Source organism: Melanerpes formicivorus, unplaced genomic scaffold (genome assembly GCF_026170545.1).
Source record: "Melanerpes formicivorus ecotype bairdi unplaced genomic scaffold, bMelFor1.0.p_v2 SCAF_18, whole genome shotgun sequence".
Taxonomy (NCBI): Eukaryota; Metazoa; Chordata; class Aves; order Piciformes; family Picidae; genus Melanerpes; species Melanerpes formicivorus.
The window spans coordinates 4,529,256-4,545,154 of record NW_027142370.1 but is presented as its reverse complement, the minus strand read 5'-3'; the positions used below and the strand labels follow the sequence as shown (position 1 = coordinate 4,545,154).

General features: G+C 53.4%; 1 protein-coding gene across 1 annotated transcript; it reads right to left on the bottom strand.

Moving 5' to 3' along the window:
• Positions 1–602: 602 nt before the first annotated feature.
• On the bottom strand, positions 603–15,840 carry CCT7 (chaperonin containing TCP1 subunit 7). The gene is made up of 12 exons (XM_068149422.1): positions 15,734–15,840; positions 13,567–13,720; positions 12,526–12,632; positions 11,971–12,096; positions 11,298–11,350; positions 9,943–10,114; positions 8,216–8,380; positions 6,910–7,098; positions 5,919–6,016; positions 5,483–5,615; positions 2,550–2,756; positions 603–1,319 (listed from the first exon to the last, which is right to left on the bottom strand). The coding sequence occupies exons 1-12, from the start codon at positions 15,737–15,739 to the stop codon at positions 1,095–1,097; spliced, it is 1,635 nt and encodes a 544-aa protein (XP_068005523.1). The 5' UTR covers positions 15,740–15,840; the 3' UTR covers positions 603–1,094.
• Positions 15,841–15,899: the final 59 nt, after the last annotated feature.

The following is a 15,899-nucleotide window of genomic DNA, read 5'->3' as shown; positions in this document are numbered from 1 at the left end:
AGAGGTGGTGCACCCAGAGGTGATCTGTCTCAGGAACTGGGGTGCACTGGGAGTTGGCCCTTCTGCCCAGCAGTGCCTGCTTTTAAATGGGGCAGAAACCAGCCTGAAAGGTCAATCCTTTAATCACCAGCTACCACCTTCTGGCGTGACCCAAACAGCACAGAAAAGGAAGGACTTGGACCTGATGGAGCAGCTCCAGAGGAGGATTGGAGCACCTCTGCCACGAGGATAGGCTGAGGGAGCTGGGGGTGTTCACTCTGGAGAACAGAAGGCTCCACAGAGACCTAATAACAACCTTCCAGTACCTGAAGGGAGCCTACAAGAAGGATGGAGAGGCCATTTACAAAGGCCTGCAGTGACAGGATGAGGGGCAATGGCTTCAAACTAGAGAAGAGCAGACTGAGATTGGATGTTAGGAACAGGTTGCCTAGGGAGGTAGCTGAGGCCCCATACCTGGAGATATTCAAGGTGAGGCTGCACAGGGCTCTGGGCAACCTGATCTAGTTGAGGACACCCCTGCCTACTGCAGGAGGAGTTGGACTGGATACCACTGTAGGACCCTTCCAACCCAGACCATTCTATGAAAAGAGGAAGCACTGCAGTTTGCCACTGAAATGAAGTCATTGTTTTATTGTGTTTGAGGCTGAGTTCAAAACCCCCAGCAGAAAGGAAAAAAAACCAAACCAAACCAAACCCCATGAGTATAAATAGGAAGAGGCCCCACGCTCGCTGCCCTCCCTGCCAGCGCCGCACAGGACTCCGCTCTGCACAGCTCCCAAGCCGAAGGCAGGCTGAGGCCTAAGGGGATCAGTGCTGAGGAGGAAATGTTGGGGCAGGGCCTCTCACAGGAGGTCGCCGTTGCCCAGGCCAAGATTTGACTCTAATTAACCAAGGCCAGTAGTTGCCCGTAGGCCCTCAAAACGACCATCTGCTAACCAGCCCCTTAATTAAGCCAGGTATTAACTCTCACGTTGCGGGTTGGAGGAGCGCGCCGGCCCCCGGCCCCACCCCGACGGGGGCTCAGCGGCTGGGGGGGCTCAGTGGTTGCGCCCCACCCCGACGGGGCCTCGGCGGCTGGGGGGTAGGGGCGGGGCTCAGTGGTTGTGGGGCCTGCCCCGGCCTCGGCCCCGGGCACCAGGCGCGGCGTCCACGGTGGAGCGCGGGTTCTTGATGGTCTCGTCCACGGAGACGATGAGGCAGGCGGCCTCGGAGGCGGCGGTCAGCGCGTTGATGCGCACCACGGCCGGCTCCCACACGCACGCCTCGAAGTTGTCCGCGATGTCCTCCTTGGTCACGTCCACTCCGTACCACATCCCGCCCTGCAGGCACACAGGAGGCAAGAGGGGCTCCTTACAGGGCTGCTCGGGACCCTGGGGCCGGCATGGAGACATGGAGATGTTCAGCGACAGGCTGAGACTGGGCCGTGCGGGATCGTGGGATGATGCTGGAGAGGACTAAACCCCAACAAGCCCTGGTGGCAACAGCAGGGCCGGTGAGGCCTCCTGGAGCTGCTGTGCTCCATTTAGAGAGAACCTGCAGAAGCCTTACAGCACCAGCTTCTGCTCCAGGGCTGTCTCCCTCCCTGACACACAGCTCCAGTTCCTGCAGCCCAAGACACAGCTGCTTGCTCTGGGGCATCACCCCTGAGCCCACAAACATCAGCAGGTTGGAACATGGCAGGAGTGACCCCACTGGGGTAGCTGCTTTGCTTGCCAAGGGGCAACCCCTCACTGCCTGAATGAGGACGGCACATGCACACATGTGCTCCACAAGGTCTGAAGTGATAGATCAGGACCTTCACTACCCTTATTCAAGAAGAACAGAGGTGCTGGAGGGTGTCCAAAGAAGGACAATGAAGCTGGGAAAGGGTCTAGAGCTGAAGTCTTGTGAGGAGCAGCTGAGAGAACTGGGCTTGTTCAGCCTGGAGAAAAGGAGGCTGAGGGGAAACCCTTTGGCTCTCTACAATCCCTGAAAGGAGGTTGGAGCGAGGTGGGGCTTGGTCTCTTCTCCCAAGGAGCAAGTGATAGAGCAAGGGGAAGCAGCCTCAAGTTGCACCAGGGGAGGTTTAGTTTGGACATGAGGAACATTTCTATCCCCAAAAGGGTTGTCAAGGCCTGGACCAGGGTGCCCAGGGCAGTGGTGGAATCTCCGCCCTGGAGGGCTTTCTTCCAGCCACAACTCTATGATTCAGTCTGCAGCTCCTCTGGAGAACACTCAGCTTGGCCAAGTTCAACACCCTCATTACTTGGATGTTTGACACAGAAGCCTCCCTCCTGACAGATGATGCATTTCTTAAGAGCAAACCAGGCCTCCCAGCTCGGGAGGTCACGGGACGGCTGCGATCAAAGGCAAAACAGATCCCTTCCTTTCAGAGAAGCCTGCAGCAAGCCCCTCCTTGATCTGGGCACAACACAGGGGGCTCCATCAAAGAGGGCACAAGGCTCAGGTGAGCTTTGCTGGCTCCATCAAGCTCAGGAAAGGCAAAGAGAAGGCAAATCTCACACAGGGCTGGTCGGTGCTGGCACCGCGGGTTGAGGGGCGGCACTCACCTGCGCGTGCTTGGCTCGGAGCTTGTTCAGGATGTTGGTGGCGTCGAAGCCGGCGTTGTCGCAGAGCTGGCGGGGAATGATCTCCAGGGCTTTGGCATAAGCACCGATCAGCAGCTGCTGCTTGCCTGGAATGGTCCTGGAGTAGTCCCGGAGGTACTTGGAGAGCTCCATCTCTATCGCACCGCCGCCGGCAACGACAGAATCGTTCTGGAAGAGCAAGGGAAAGCGGCACTGCAGGAACAGCCTCCTCTCCTGCATGTGCTGCAGGCAGGCTGACTCACACAGGAACAGCCTCCTCTCCTGCACGTGCTGCAGGCAGGCTGACTCACACAGGAACAGCCTCCTCTCCTGCGTGTGCTGCAGGCAGGCTGACTCACACAGGAACAGCCTCCTCTCCTGCACGTGCTGCAGGCAGGCTGATTCACACAGGAACAGCCTCCTCTCCTGCACGTGCTGCAGGCAGGCTGACTCACACAGGAACAGCCTCCTCTCCTGCACGTGCTGCAGGCAGGCTGACTCACACAGGAACAGCCTCCTCTCCTGCGTGTGCTGCAGGCAGGCTGACTCACACAGGAACAGCCTCCTCTCCTGCACGTGCTGCAGGCAGGCTGACTCACACAGGAACAGCCTCCTCTCCTGCATGTGCTGCAGGCAGGCTGACTCACACAGGAACAGCCTCCTCTCCTGCGTGTGCTGCAGGCAGGCTGACTCACACAGGAACAGCCTCCTCTCCTGCACGTGCTGCAGGCAGGCTGACTCACACAGGAACAGCCTCCTCTCCTGCACGTGCTGCAGGCAGGCTGACTCACACAGGAACAGCCTCCTCTCCTGCACGTGCTGCAGGCAGGCTGACTCACACAGGAACAGCCTCCTCTCCTGCGTGTGCTGCAGGCAGGCTGACTCACACAGGAACAGCCTCCTCTCCTGCGTGTGCTGCAGGCAGGCTGATTCACACAGGAACAGCCTCCTCTCCTGCATGTGCTGCAGGCAGGCTGATTCACACAGGAACAGCCTCCTCTCCTGCATGTGCTGCAGGCAGGCTGATTCACACAGGAACAGCCTCCTCTCCTGCATGTGCTGCAGGCAGGCTGACTCACACAGGAACAGCCTCCTCTCCTGCATGTGCTGCAGGAAGGCTGATTCACACAGGAACAGCCTCCTCTCCTGCATGTGCTGCAGGCAGGCTGACTCACACAGAAACAGCCTCCTCTCCTGCATGTGCTGCAGGCAGGCTGACTCACACAGGAACAGCCTCCTCTCCTGCATGTGCTGCAGGCAGGCTGATTCACACAGGAACAGCCTCCTCTCCTGCATGTGCTGCAGGCAGGCTGATTCACACAGGAACAGCCTCCTCTCCTGCATGTGCTGCAGGCAGGCTGACTCACACACGAACAGCCTCCTCTCCTGCATGTGCTGCAGGCAGGCTGACTCACACACGAACAGCCTCCTCTCCTGCATGTGCTGCAGGCAGGCTGATTCACACAGGAACAGCCTCCTCTCCTGCATGTGCTGCAGGCAGGCTGATTCACACACAGCAGTACAGGCTGCTGCCATCCCTGCAAGCTTCAAGCACAGGCCAAGAACTTCCATCCCTTTAGGGATGCTGTACCAGGGCAGACCCCTTTGAAGCACTCAAGTAGGTCTGCAGCAGTACTTTGCAGCCAAGTCCTGCTATTGCCCCCCTCCCCTCCCTGTTTGTTTCAGCAGGGAGCTCAGGATGTTCTTTCTAAAAGCAAAACACATCCACAAAAAATCTTGCAGTGCTCCTTCCCATCCCCTCAGGACACTCAGCCTCAAAGCTGTTTTTAACCAAGCCCCACCACATGAACATGTTTTCATGCATAGCCCAGAAATGCCCCCAGTTAGGCAGCATCTACCACAGGGACCAGCAACTGCATGAGCACAACTTGCACCCACATGTGCCCCTCTCCTGGTGCTCCCAGCCTGCCTTCACAGCCAGGGGACAGTGACCTCACAGACTGGTCACCAAGAGAGGGAACAAGTGACTTTAATGGGTACTGACAACCACAAAAATCCACCCTCCTATTTAAACCTACTGAGGCTCAGCCTGATGTACCCAGAAGACTGTCTTCCCTTGAAGATGGAGGAGTTTGCAGAAAACACCCCCACCCAGCAACCAAGTTGCCTACCTGGATGTTAATAAAGCCATTAACACTGTTTCCCACAGCATTCTGCTCGTGGCTTGGACAGGCAGACACTGCTGGGTGAAAAACTGGCTGGATGGCCAGGTCCAAAGGGTGGTGGGGAATGCAGTTAAATGCAGTTGGTGACTGGTCACAAGTGGTGTTCCCTAGGGCTCAGTACTGGGACCAGTTCTCTTTAGTATCTTTACCAAGGACAAGGAGACTGAGGGCACACTCAGTCAGTTTGCAGATGACACACCAAACTGGGCAAGGGTTTGATTTGCTGGAGTGTAAAGACAGGAAGACACTGGGCCATTAGAACAATATCTTCCCCAAAAGGGTTCTCAAGACCTGGACCAGGCTGCCCAGAGCAGTGGTGGAGTCCCCATCACTGGAGGAGTTGAAAAGCTGTGCAGATGTGGTGCTGAAGGGTATGGTTTAGTGGTGACTTGGGGGTGCTGGGTTAATGGTTGGACTCAATGACCTGAGAGATCTTTCCCAAGCAAAATGATGCTGTGACTCCAAGTTACATCTGTACTGAAGGCAAAAGCCTGAAAAGCAGTTGGCAACACTGCAGAGCCAACGCTGCATTGGCCAAAGAACAGCCCTTGAGCTCATCAATCAGCTGCTGCCCATCTGCACACGCCACTGGCTGGGAGCTCTCACTCTCTCCCAAGAGACCTCAGCCAAACACTGCTGTGCAAAAAGGTTTCTAGAAAGAGTTATAGCTGTGCCAGGTCAACAATCCCAATGCCACTGGGGCAGGGAAGTATCTCCACCAGTCTTTACCTTGATTGCTCTCCTGACTATCATGATGGCATCGTGCAGGGACCGTTCTGTCTCCTCCATGAACTGCTCTGCACCCCCTCGCAGGATGATTGTGCACGTCTTGGCCTTGGGGCAGCCCGTGAAGAAGTTGTACCTGCCAATGGCACACGGCAAGAAGGGTGACAGTGAGGGAGCTGCAGTGCTGCTGTGGCACAGGTTTGTACTGACACCACAGTCTGGGACAGAGAAGTCCTTAACAGCACAAAAAGGAGGTAAGATGTAGATGAAAGCTTCCTCCTGCCGTCTCCCTTAGCCTCGTATAAAGCAGCAGTAACCCAACCTTGGTTTCCCGCCATGACCTTAGGATGCTCAAACCTGCTAGTGCTTAGATGCCAGCTTTTCAAACTCATGTTTGAGTGCTCAGGCAGGACTGCAGGTTCACAGCTGCTGTATTTACCTCTCTCCTCCAATCTGAGTCTCCTCAAAGAGTTCGCACCGGCCCAGAACACCATCTGACAAGGCATTGACACTGGTCTGGATGGAACCGCCGCAGGCCTGCAAGGGAAGGAAGTAAAGCATGACATTGCTGACATGGGCACACAAGGTAAGTCTGTCTAGTGGGTTCCTGCTCTTCAGAGCCAGCCTGGGCCTTTTAGCTGGGGCAAAAACATCCTGCAGGCCAGGCTCAGGAAAAAACCCTTCCACTTCCCCTGCCATCTCAGGTACCCAGGCAGGCTACCCACAGCAGAAATCATCCTGGACAGCAAAGTAAGATTATGCTGCTCCTAGGGGCTGACCCACAGGCTCCAGAGTCCAGCAGCTACACCCAAAAATCCCCCAAGAACACCCACATCCACTCAAGATGCAACAGGGAAGAACTAGGGAAAATAAACCTCTGCTGATGCAGTGTAGAGACCCTAAGATGTAACAGCACCAGGGAAACAAACATGCAGTGCAGGTGCAGTTAGTGTGCTCACTCCAAGGGACAGGTGCCAGTACATGGCACCTCTGCATCACCACCACGTTGGCAAAAATAACATGATTTTGATGGAAACATTCTAAAGGTGGCTTGGTCCAGTCACTGCTGCCCTGTTTTGGGAATGACCAGCCTGGCACTCTTCAAACTAACTCCTAGACTGGTTTGGCTGAGAAGGAACCTTCAAGATCATTTGGTCCAAATCCACTGCCATGGGCAAGGACAACTTCATCTAGATCAGGCTGCTCAGAGTCCATGCAGCCTGGCCTTCCAGGGATGAGGCATCCACAACCTTTCTGGGCAACCTGTTCCAGTGCCTTACCACAGTCACAGTGATGAATTTCTTCCTCATCTCTCACTGAAATCTCCCCTCTTTCAGGTGAACGCTGCTACTCCTCATCCTATCACTACAGCCCCTGATAAGAGGCCTTCCCCTTCTTCCCTGTCTTTACTCCAAAACAAGGCAGCTCACCATCATAGTTCGCTTCAGATCTTCTTCTGGGACACGACCAGCACAGAACATGTCTCTGTCTGCAAAGTACTGGGTAGCCACATCACCAATGGGGAGTTTGGAGAGGACAACTTTAGCTCCTGACTTGTGGATTTTGTCTAGTTTGTCATACAAGATGTTCCACTCAGCATCCACGATGGCCTGGTAATCCTGGCAGGGAGAGGGAAGAGAGACAAGCACAACTTTAGAGAGGACTGGGAACACAACCCCGCAGCTCCAAAGGAAGAGCTCTCCTCAGACAGCAGCACCCCTCTTGAGGAATCTCGTCTTCAGAGGCATGCCCAGGCTTTCACACGCCTGTCATGCTCTGCCTGGAAGTGAAATGCAGCCACAGACAGCTGGGACAGCTTACAAAGGAGACAGCAACACCACACACCACAGCCAGCTACAAGAGGAAAGACTGCAGTCTTCTCCAGGGCAGACAGAGGAGCTTTAAGGAAACCATTTCTGAGATCACACTGCAGCCAGACACCAAAAGCACCTCTGTAGATCACCTGTTCCAACCTCCTGTGTGGTCACCCACAGCAGCCTGCACAGGAGGGTTTGGAGTCTCCCCATGGAAGGAGACTCCACAACCTCTCTGGGCAGCCTACTCCAGGCCTCCAGCACCCTCACACCAAAGAAATTTTCCTCCTGTTCAGATGGAACCTCCTGGGTTCCAGTTTGTGCCCACTGCCCCTTGTCCTGTCACTGGGCACCACTGAAGAGTCTGGCCTCATCTTCTAGCCCCCCACCCTTTAGCTATTACTGAGAACTGATCAGATCCCCTCTGGGGCTGCTCTTCTCCAGGCTAAACAGCTCCAGGGCTCTCAGCCTTTCCTCCTCACAGAGAAGCCTTGGTCCCCTCAGTATCTGTGCAGCCTCCACTGGACTCTCCAATTGTTGAACTTTCCAAGGTGTCAGAGAATGACCACGATTCCTAAAGACATTTTAACAAGATGGAAAGGGAACAACTGCCCACATGGCTACCTTGTTTGGTTCAGTGTTCAGAACTCTCAAAGCACTGCTTAACAAACCTTGCCTGGAAGGCCACTTGTTAGGCATGGAGAAGTCACCACACAGCTGACAACTTCCCATAGCATTGCTGAGCAGAAAGATGCCTTTAGCTCAAAGTCTGCCACACCCTTCTCCCAGATCAGCCACCACAACCCAGCAGCTATTTATTGTCAGGGCAGGCAGGATGTGCAGAAGGCAATCCCATTGATCCCAAGCAGCCACCATACCTTGTGGGCATGAGGAAGTGTGACAGGCTCCCTTCAGCTCTTACCTCCACCGTGTTTACTCTGACTTCAGCGTTGTCCTTCTCAGCTTTGAGCTCCAGCTCCACGTTCAGCAAGGCAATCTTGGGAGACTGATACTTTTTGGGCTGCATTTCAAACCCAGCGTAAGAGAAGGTCTTCTTGAAGGCAACTCCAGCCACCAGCTGTGAGTCCTTGAAAAGAGGGATCTGTGTTAGGCTCAACCTCCCAAGGTTTTCTCAGCAGGGTTAATAACTCCCACAGGAGCCTCCCTGTTTTGAGAGTCCTCATTTGCAGAGTGCTCACCAACAGATGTCTCCTTTGATTAACCCACTTTCAGAGAAAACAAGCAGCAAGGGTTTTCTTCTCCTCACACACCAGCTTCTATCGCTCCCTTTCCACCCCTCAAGACACTGCAGCTGAAGATGCCATACACAACATCCTCAGATCAAGGGATGGAGCAATCTGTTCTCTCTCTGATGCCTTTCCCACCCCTTCCCTTTGAAGATAGGTACTTTTCATCCACAGCTTCACATTCAGGGAGGGTATTCTGCCCTGATTTGTGTTTCCAAGCTCTATCACTACCTCCAGGACTGGTTTACAGCAGGACTGCTCTGCCCAGCAGTGCTCCCTCCCTGACATGAACTCAACCTCATGGCTGGGAGAGAAATCAGCGTCTAAACCTCCTACTGCACGTGGGTCTGACCACACTGCAGACTTGCCTCTCTCCAGACTGAAGCCCTGAGGATCCCTGCCCCTCCTAAGCTGGACAAGCACAGATCTTCTCTCCTCTGACAGGATGAGATGACCCAAAATCTGACAAGCCCACCCTGAAAAGCAGCATGCCAAATTATTTGCCCCATCATTGGGCAGAGCTCCAAGGAGTCTGACAGCAGAATTTAAGGGATGAACAACACAGAGTGAAGAGAGCCACTTTTATCCAGAACAGGAGGCACCACCCTCCCCAGGGGACCAATTTCTGCAAGCCTCAGAACACCAGCAGGCCCTGACACTGCAAAAACAGATGCTGAAACGTTCATAATTCACTACATCAGCTGTCTGGGCAAGACAGTCACGTAGCTGTAACATCTTTTCTCAATGGAAATTCTCATGCAGTGTTTCACACAGTTAGCAGCCACACAGAAGTAATTCAGAAACTGTGATGGGCTCTGCTCTGCAGCAAGAGGTCCCAAACCTGCACAGGATACAGGCAGGAGCCCCCAGGGACACACCAGTTCTCCCACAGCCCCAGACCAACCCCCTGCCACACACCCATGACAGCTATTCCAGCAGTGCAGTATAAACCACACAGCCCATCACCTGTCCTCCCCGCCACTAGATCAGCTCCTTTGGGTTTACTGCGCATTTTTTCCCAGCCCAGTACTCATGCACACAACCAGGACTGTATGGATTTTGACTCCAGGAGTAGTAAAGGCTTCCCACAAGGCAAGTCTTTGATTCTTTTCAGAGATCTAAATGAGGATTGTATCAATGACAACATTCACCACAGAGGGCAGCGAGGTAAGTGAGCATCTGGCTCAAAAAACCAGATTCTCCACCTGCAGAAAAGGAATGCAGCCCTCCCCTTTAAGCTTTCCCCTCACACCAACAGCTTTGTCTTGCTCTGGTAGTTTCTCTACTGGAATTTGGAATTAAACTCTATTTCCTTTGGTAATTCCCAACACTGTCAGGGTGGGCTGCTAGAGTCAACCCTTTGCCTCCTCACCCTTTCAGGACAGGCTCTGACAGAACTTACTTCCAAAGCACCTCCTTGCACCTTCTTTATTCCAATCATTTTCAGTTGTAACAAGTCATCTAACATCATGACAGCATCTACAACCATCTTGGAGAAAAACTCCTTGCTCTGGGATATCAGCTTTGAGCTCAGGGCTGTGGCTGCACACTTCTCCAGCAGGCTTCTCTGCTCACTGCAAGTAAAAGAACATACAAGGTTGTGTTCACATGTTGATTCCTCCCACAAGCTCCCAAGACAAGCTCCCAAGACCCCATGGCAGGAGTGATTAGTCCACTGTGACAAAGATCAGCTCCCCTGTGTCAATGGGAAAGCAAGGCACATGTCACAGCACAACTTTCCCTTACAGATCAGACTAGCACTGACCCCACTGGATGATTTATACACACCACAAACCTGAGCAAGACAGCTCAGCTTCCTTTCCATCCAAGGAAGTAAGAAGATTCTGAAACCCTCTGAAGGTGGCACATTCTCTAAACTATTAACTCAGGTGATGTATGTCCTGACAGAGTGGATGATCTACTTTCTTTACTGAAAACATGGTGAGGCACTGCAACAGGCTGCCAGGGAGGTGATGCAGTCCCTGTGCCTGGAAGTGTTCAAGAAGCTGTAGATGTGGTGCTTCAGGAGATAGTTTAGTGGTCATGGTAGCTGGGTTACAGTTGGACTCAATGATCTTAAAGGTCTTTTCCAACCTTCCTAAGTCTGTGATTCTGTGACATAAGAGACACCAGGGGAATATGGATCCACCTCCCAGGCTCTATCACCCAAGTTACTGCTGACCAGGAGGATGACTGCATTTCACAGCACAGTTTGGTGTATTTAAGATGCAGCTCAACTTGGACTTTTACTGCAGCTCTTCAGTTAAGATCAGATCAGGCAGACAAGAGCTTGAAATGCAGGGAGCAAATGAACTCTGGCACTCTCACCTCAGCTGAAGGGATCAGCTCTTACTGCTATTAGCTAGCTACCTTCATGTGTCCAACTGCTAAATAGTGACTGGATTTTCCGAGAAGTGCTGAGCATTTCACACTGCCACTGTGTGCAGCAAGCACTGCCAGTCTCCACTACCACTGGCAAAAAGAAATCAGGCCACTTATTTTGGTACCTAACTTCCTCCATGCACATTGGCAGACAATGGCCTACATACTTGGCTGCAGCCCCAGAGACAGCATGGCACCTTCCCCAGAGGAGCAGAAGGAAATCCCCAAAAATTCACAAATAACCACAGTGTGGGGCCACAGCTGTTCAGCCTGACCTTGAGACCTCAGGAAAGCTGCAGCAGAAGTCAGAAATGCCCTCACACCAGCTCAGTGAAGCCCAGCAACACAAGCAGGGCATCAGGAAGGGAAACTTACTCTTTATCTTCCTTCTTCACTGAAACAGCAATGTCTTTGATCTTGTTTACAGCCTGTCAAAACACAAGCCAGCAGCTGGATTAATGATTCATGCCCATGAGCTGATCAGACCTCCAACTTCTCTGTGTTTTACCTTCTCTTTTACTAGCCACTTCAAGTTTCAAGCACTTAAGCTGTTCCAACCCTTCCAGCACAGGTTATTCTGAGAAACACACCAACACCAACCTAATCAGATCATGAAGAGGCTCAGAGCTACTCCACTGCTTTCAGCAGAGATCTGGGGAACGAAAGGGCTGTTGAGGGAGTCCACATCCAGAGGAGATTCAACCTAATGGGAGTGCTGGGCTTCCCAAGATGTGCAGATTACTAAAGACTAGCAGAGATCAGGAGAATGGCAAACAAGTTATCCCATTTATTCATTCCTGCTTGGAAGGAAACCAAAGGAAGCACCAGTGCTCCAGAGGTGCTAACTGCTACTGACAGCTCCCTGGCACCTGCAAAGGCAGCTGATGTTTGCAGTAAGACATCATGAGATCGCTGCTGTCACTGCCCACGCCCATTCACTACTGAATTTTGCCCAGCAGTGTGCTGTTTTCCCTCTGGCACCAAACTCCTCTCCCCAGCCTCTGGCGGAGCCCAAGTCACCCCTCAGCTAGGAGCAGCGCTGCCTTACCAGCTGGGTGGCTGTGCGGAAGGCACGGATGATGATCTGAGGATGGAGGCCTTCCTCCACGTAGGGCTTCACCTGCTTCAGAAACTCAGCAGCGAGCAGAGTCACAGACGTGGTCCCATCACCAACCTGCATGGAGAGGAAACGCTCTGTGTCATCCCCGTGCTGCAGAGCAGCTTCAAACAGCAGGCAAGGGCTTCCAGAGGAAATCAGATCTCATCGTATCCTCTGCTCACAGACGTGCAACTGGATTCTCTAGTGATTAAGAAGGGCTGAGCTCAGACTAATCCCACTGGAGGGTGAAGTCTCATTTCCTGTCACCTATGTTCAACAAATACAAACTCTGTGCCCCTGAGGTTTCCAAACTCCCCATCAGATGTGCCTGGAACAGTGTCAAAGATTTCAAAGCACTGATGGAAGAGCAGGTTGTCAATAAAGAAGCCAGAATAAATGCCTGCACTCCCTGAGCAGTTCCCACCAAAGCCCACAGAAGCACCAAGGTGAGCAAGTTGCTGCTGTGTTTTGCTTTTGAGTGCAGGCAGGTGGCCTTCCTCCTACCTCTGCATCTTGAGACTTGGCAATGTCCACCAGAGTCTTCGCAGCCGGATGGACGACGTCGAGGAGCTTCAGGATGGTGGCACCGTCATTGGAGATAGTGGCTTTGCCTAGGAGTGATGTAGAAAAGGAAGTCAGGCTTGTCTGCTATGGGTCCAGCCCCTGGCACCCAGCACCCACAGGAGCTTTGCAGACCTCAGAGAGGCATGAATACAACCATTTCAGAGCAGCCAGTCTCACCATCTCACCTTTCTGGTCAAACATGCTCTCAGCTTGTTGTCACACTACAGCGCTCCACAGCCAAGCCCTGGTCCTGCATCGCTGTGACTTCTGTCACATCTAAACAGCCACAGGCTCTTGTTCCAAATCTGTACTTAGAAGTATTTTTTCTTCAGTCAAATGACTGGCATTTCTCCTTTGGGATTTGGTATTTTAACACACTCCTACAGCCACATACACAACCCTCGGATGGCTGAAAAGGGAAGTGAAGGAGTCACTCTCATGGAGAGGAGCCCAGAATGGCTGTTTCACAGAGAAGCTCTCTGCAGATGCCTCCATTCCAAATGGGTCTTTTAGACCCATTTTAGAGCAGATTAAGTCAGAGGAGGTTTAAGCTGGACATGATGAACAATGTCTTCACCAAATGGGTTCTCAAGCCCTGGACCAGGCTGCCCAGTGCAGTGGAGTCCTCATCCCTGGCGGGGTTTAAAAGCCCTGTAGATGTAGTGCTGAGGGACATGGTTTAGTGGTGACCTGGCAGTGCTACATACAGGATTTGACTCAATCTCAAAGGTCTCTTTCAATCAAAGCAATTCTATGATTATCTTCTCTTGAACAGCAGAGGCTGGAGTCCAGGTGTTGAAGAGAACACTGAGACATAAACCAATCTCTGCTGTGCGAGTTAAGCTCAGTACAGGCTGAAGGTGCATGCAAATGCTGTCTGTAGTTGGTAGGAGGCTCCAAGCCAATGTGCACTTCCAGCCCTTGGAAATTCTTCTCCAGCCAGTTTTCTGCAGGGCTGTGAGGCCACTGCCCAGCACTTACCCCTGTCGTCCACAATGAGCTTGTCCATGCCCCGAGGTCCCAGTGTAGTGCGCACAGCTTCAGCGATGACCTGGCAGGCATTGATGTTGCTGACGAGCTGGGGGATCCCCTGCGAGGTGTCTGTCCCCTCCTTCAGCAGGATAACTGGTGTTGGCTGAAGAGAGAAACCACAGCAGAGCTGTTACTCCCATCCCAGCAGCCTGCAGGATAACCAGGAGACAACACCTAACACAGTCCAGCCAGGTACCACCATGAAAAGACACCAAGACCAAAACCTGTAGCCCCCTCAAAATTCCTCTGCTATCACACAACCCTACTGCTTTCTCCCACTGCTCCCACAATGTATCTGGAACCCACCTAACTGTCCCAGGAGAGGCTCTGGCACCATATCTAATTGGCCCCAAAAGTGGGCTTCCTCCATACAGTGCAGCTCAACAAAGTTCTGAATTTGATGCCAGATGAACACAGCAGAGAGGGGCTTCCCAGTGCTCTGAGAGTGCTACTGCCCTTTGCAGAGAGCAAAGCAGTTACACAACTGTTTTGCTTGAAAGAGACCTTTAAGATCTTCAAGTCCAACCATGAACCCAGCACTGCCAGGTCACCACTAAACCATGGCTCTCAGCACTACATCTACACAGCCTTAAAACCTCTCCAGGGATGAGAACTCCACCACTGCCCTGGGCAGCCTGGGCCAGGCCTTGAGAACCCTTTTGGGGAAGAAGTTTTTCCACATGTCCAACCTAAACCTCCCCCAGCACAACCTGAGGCCGTTTTCTCTTGTCCTGTCACTTGTTCCTTTGCAGAAGAGACCAACTCCCACCTCACTCCTGCCTCATGTCAGGCAGCTGTAGAAAGCCAGACAGGGTGTCTCAGCCTCCTTTTCTCCAGATTGAACACCCCCAGTTCCCCCAGCTGCTCCTCACAAGACTTGTGCTCCAGACTTTTCAACAGCTTTGTTGCCCTTCTCTGCACACACTCCAGCACCTCAATGTCCTTCTTGGAGCGAGAGACCCAATGTGCCTTACAGGCAAAGCTCAAGCAAAGCCCAAACTCAGCCAAAGTTTGTGAGACACCAGTTTTAAACCACCACCTGTGGTCATACATAACAGAGCTAAAACAGATGATACTTGAGCTCCCTTCCAACCTGATATTCTATGGAAACCCCATCCCTGGAGGGTTTTAAAAGCCAGGTAGATGTGGTGCTGAAGATGTGGTGCTGAAGGACATGGTAAAGTGGTGACCTAGCAGTGCTGGATTAACAATTGTACTTCATGATGTGAAAGGTCTCTTTCCAACCATGCAATTCCCTGACTCTGTGACTACTGTGCTAAAAAGCAACAGGGCTAGGGCTGAGAGGCTAAACTGCAAGTATGAGTGGGGTGAGTATCACAGTCAGGCCTCCCTAAATACTGGAAACATTTTGGGGAAGAAAATGCATTAAGTTCTTCCACATTCACCAGTGTGGAGATCTCACAGTCACTGAATGGTTTGTGTTGGAAACAACCTTAAAGACCAACGGGTTCCAACCCCGCCCCTGCAATGCACAGGGACACTTTCCACTACACCAGATCGCTCATCCAGCCCGGCCTTGAACACTTAGGGAATCCACAGCTTCTCTGGGTAACCTGTGCCAGTGTCTCACCACCCTCACAGTGCAGAACTTCTTCCCTAGAGCCAATCTAAATCCACCCTTTCACTCGAGAGCCGTTCACAATCCTAACGGGAAAGAAACCCGGAAAATAACGGGGAGTGGCCGACACGGTCAACAGCAACGGCTCACCGAGCTGGACAGCGCCCACGGGACCCCGCAGCCGCCGACGCCGAGACCTGGGCCGTGCTGCTGAGGGGGCCGCAGGGCGGGGGGCTCCGGGACCGCCACACCCGGGCTGCACGACTACAACTCCCAGCACACCCCAGCCTCTACCCCCGGGCCCAGGAGTCCGGGAGGCACAGGGGGCCCGACATGCTCTTACGCCCCGGGTAGCTGCAGGCTTCTGCGGCCGGGTGGCCCCCGCCATCCCCTCCCGCCGGCCCGGAATGCGCGCCGGCCCCGCCGCAGCCCCGCCAACACGGCCCTGAGAGCGAGAAACAGGCTGAGGAAGCCTTCCTCAGGTGGCGGGACGCGGCGGCGGCGGCGATCGCAGCGATGGCGGCGGATGACACTCACCATCATCCTGGCGGCTCTTTTCGCTGCAGCTCCCCCCGCCTCACACAGGCTCCACCCCACAATGCACCGCGCCCGCCCAGAAGCTTCCCCGGGACAGGAAAGGAAGCGCTCGTTGCGAGGGGGCCGCTTCCGGCTGCGCTCTATGGTAAGGGCGGGCAGAGCGGCG

What these genes read in the sequence shown, in the direction of transcription:
- CCT7 (XM_068149422.1), bottom strand. An exon ending in TCCGCACAGCCACCCAGCTG is followed by an intron (nt 11,351 to 11,970) that starts GTAAGGCAGCGC and finishes GTGTTTTGACAG; the next exon opens with GCTGTAAACAAGATCAAAGA. An exon ending in ATCTGAAGCGAACTATGATG is followed by an intron (nt 6,017 to 6,909) that starts GTGAGCTGCCTT and finishes CTTCCCTTGCAG; the next exon opens with GCCTGCGGCGGTTCCATCCA.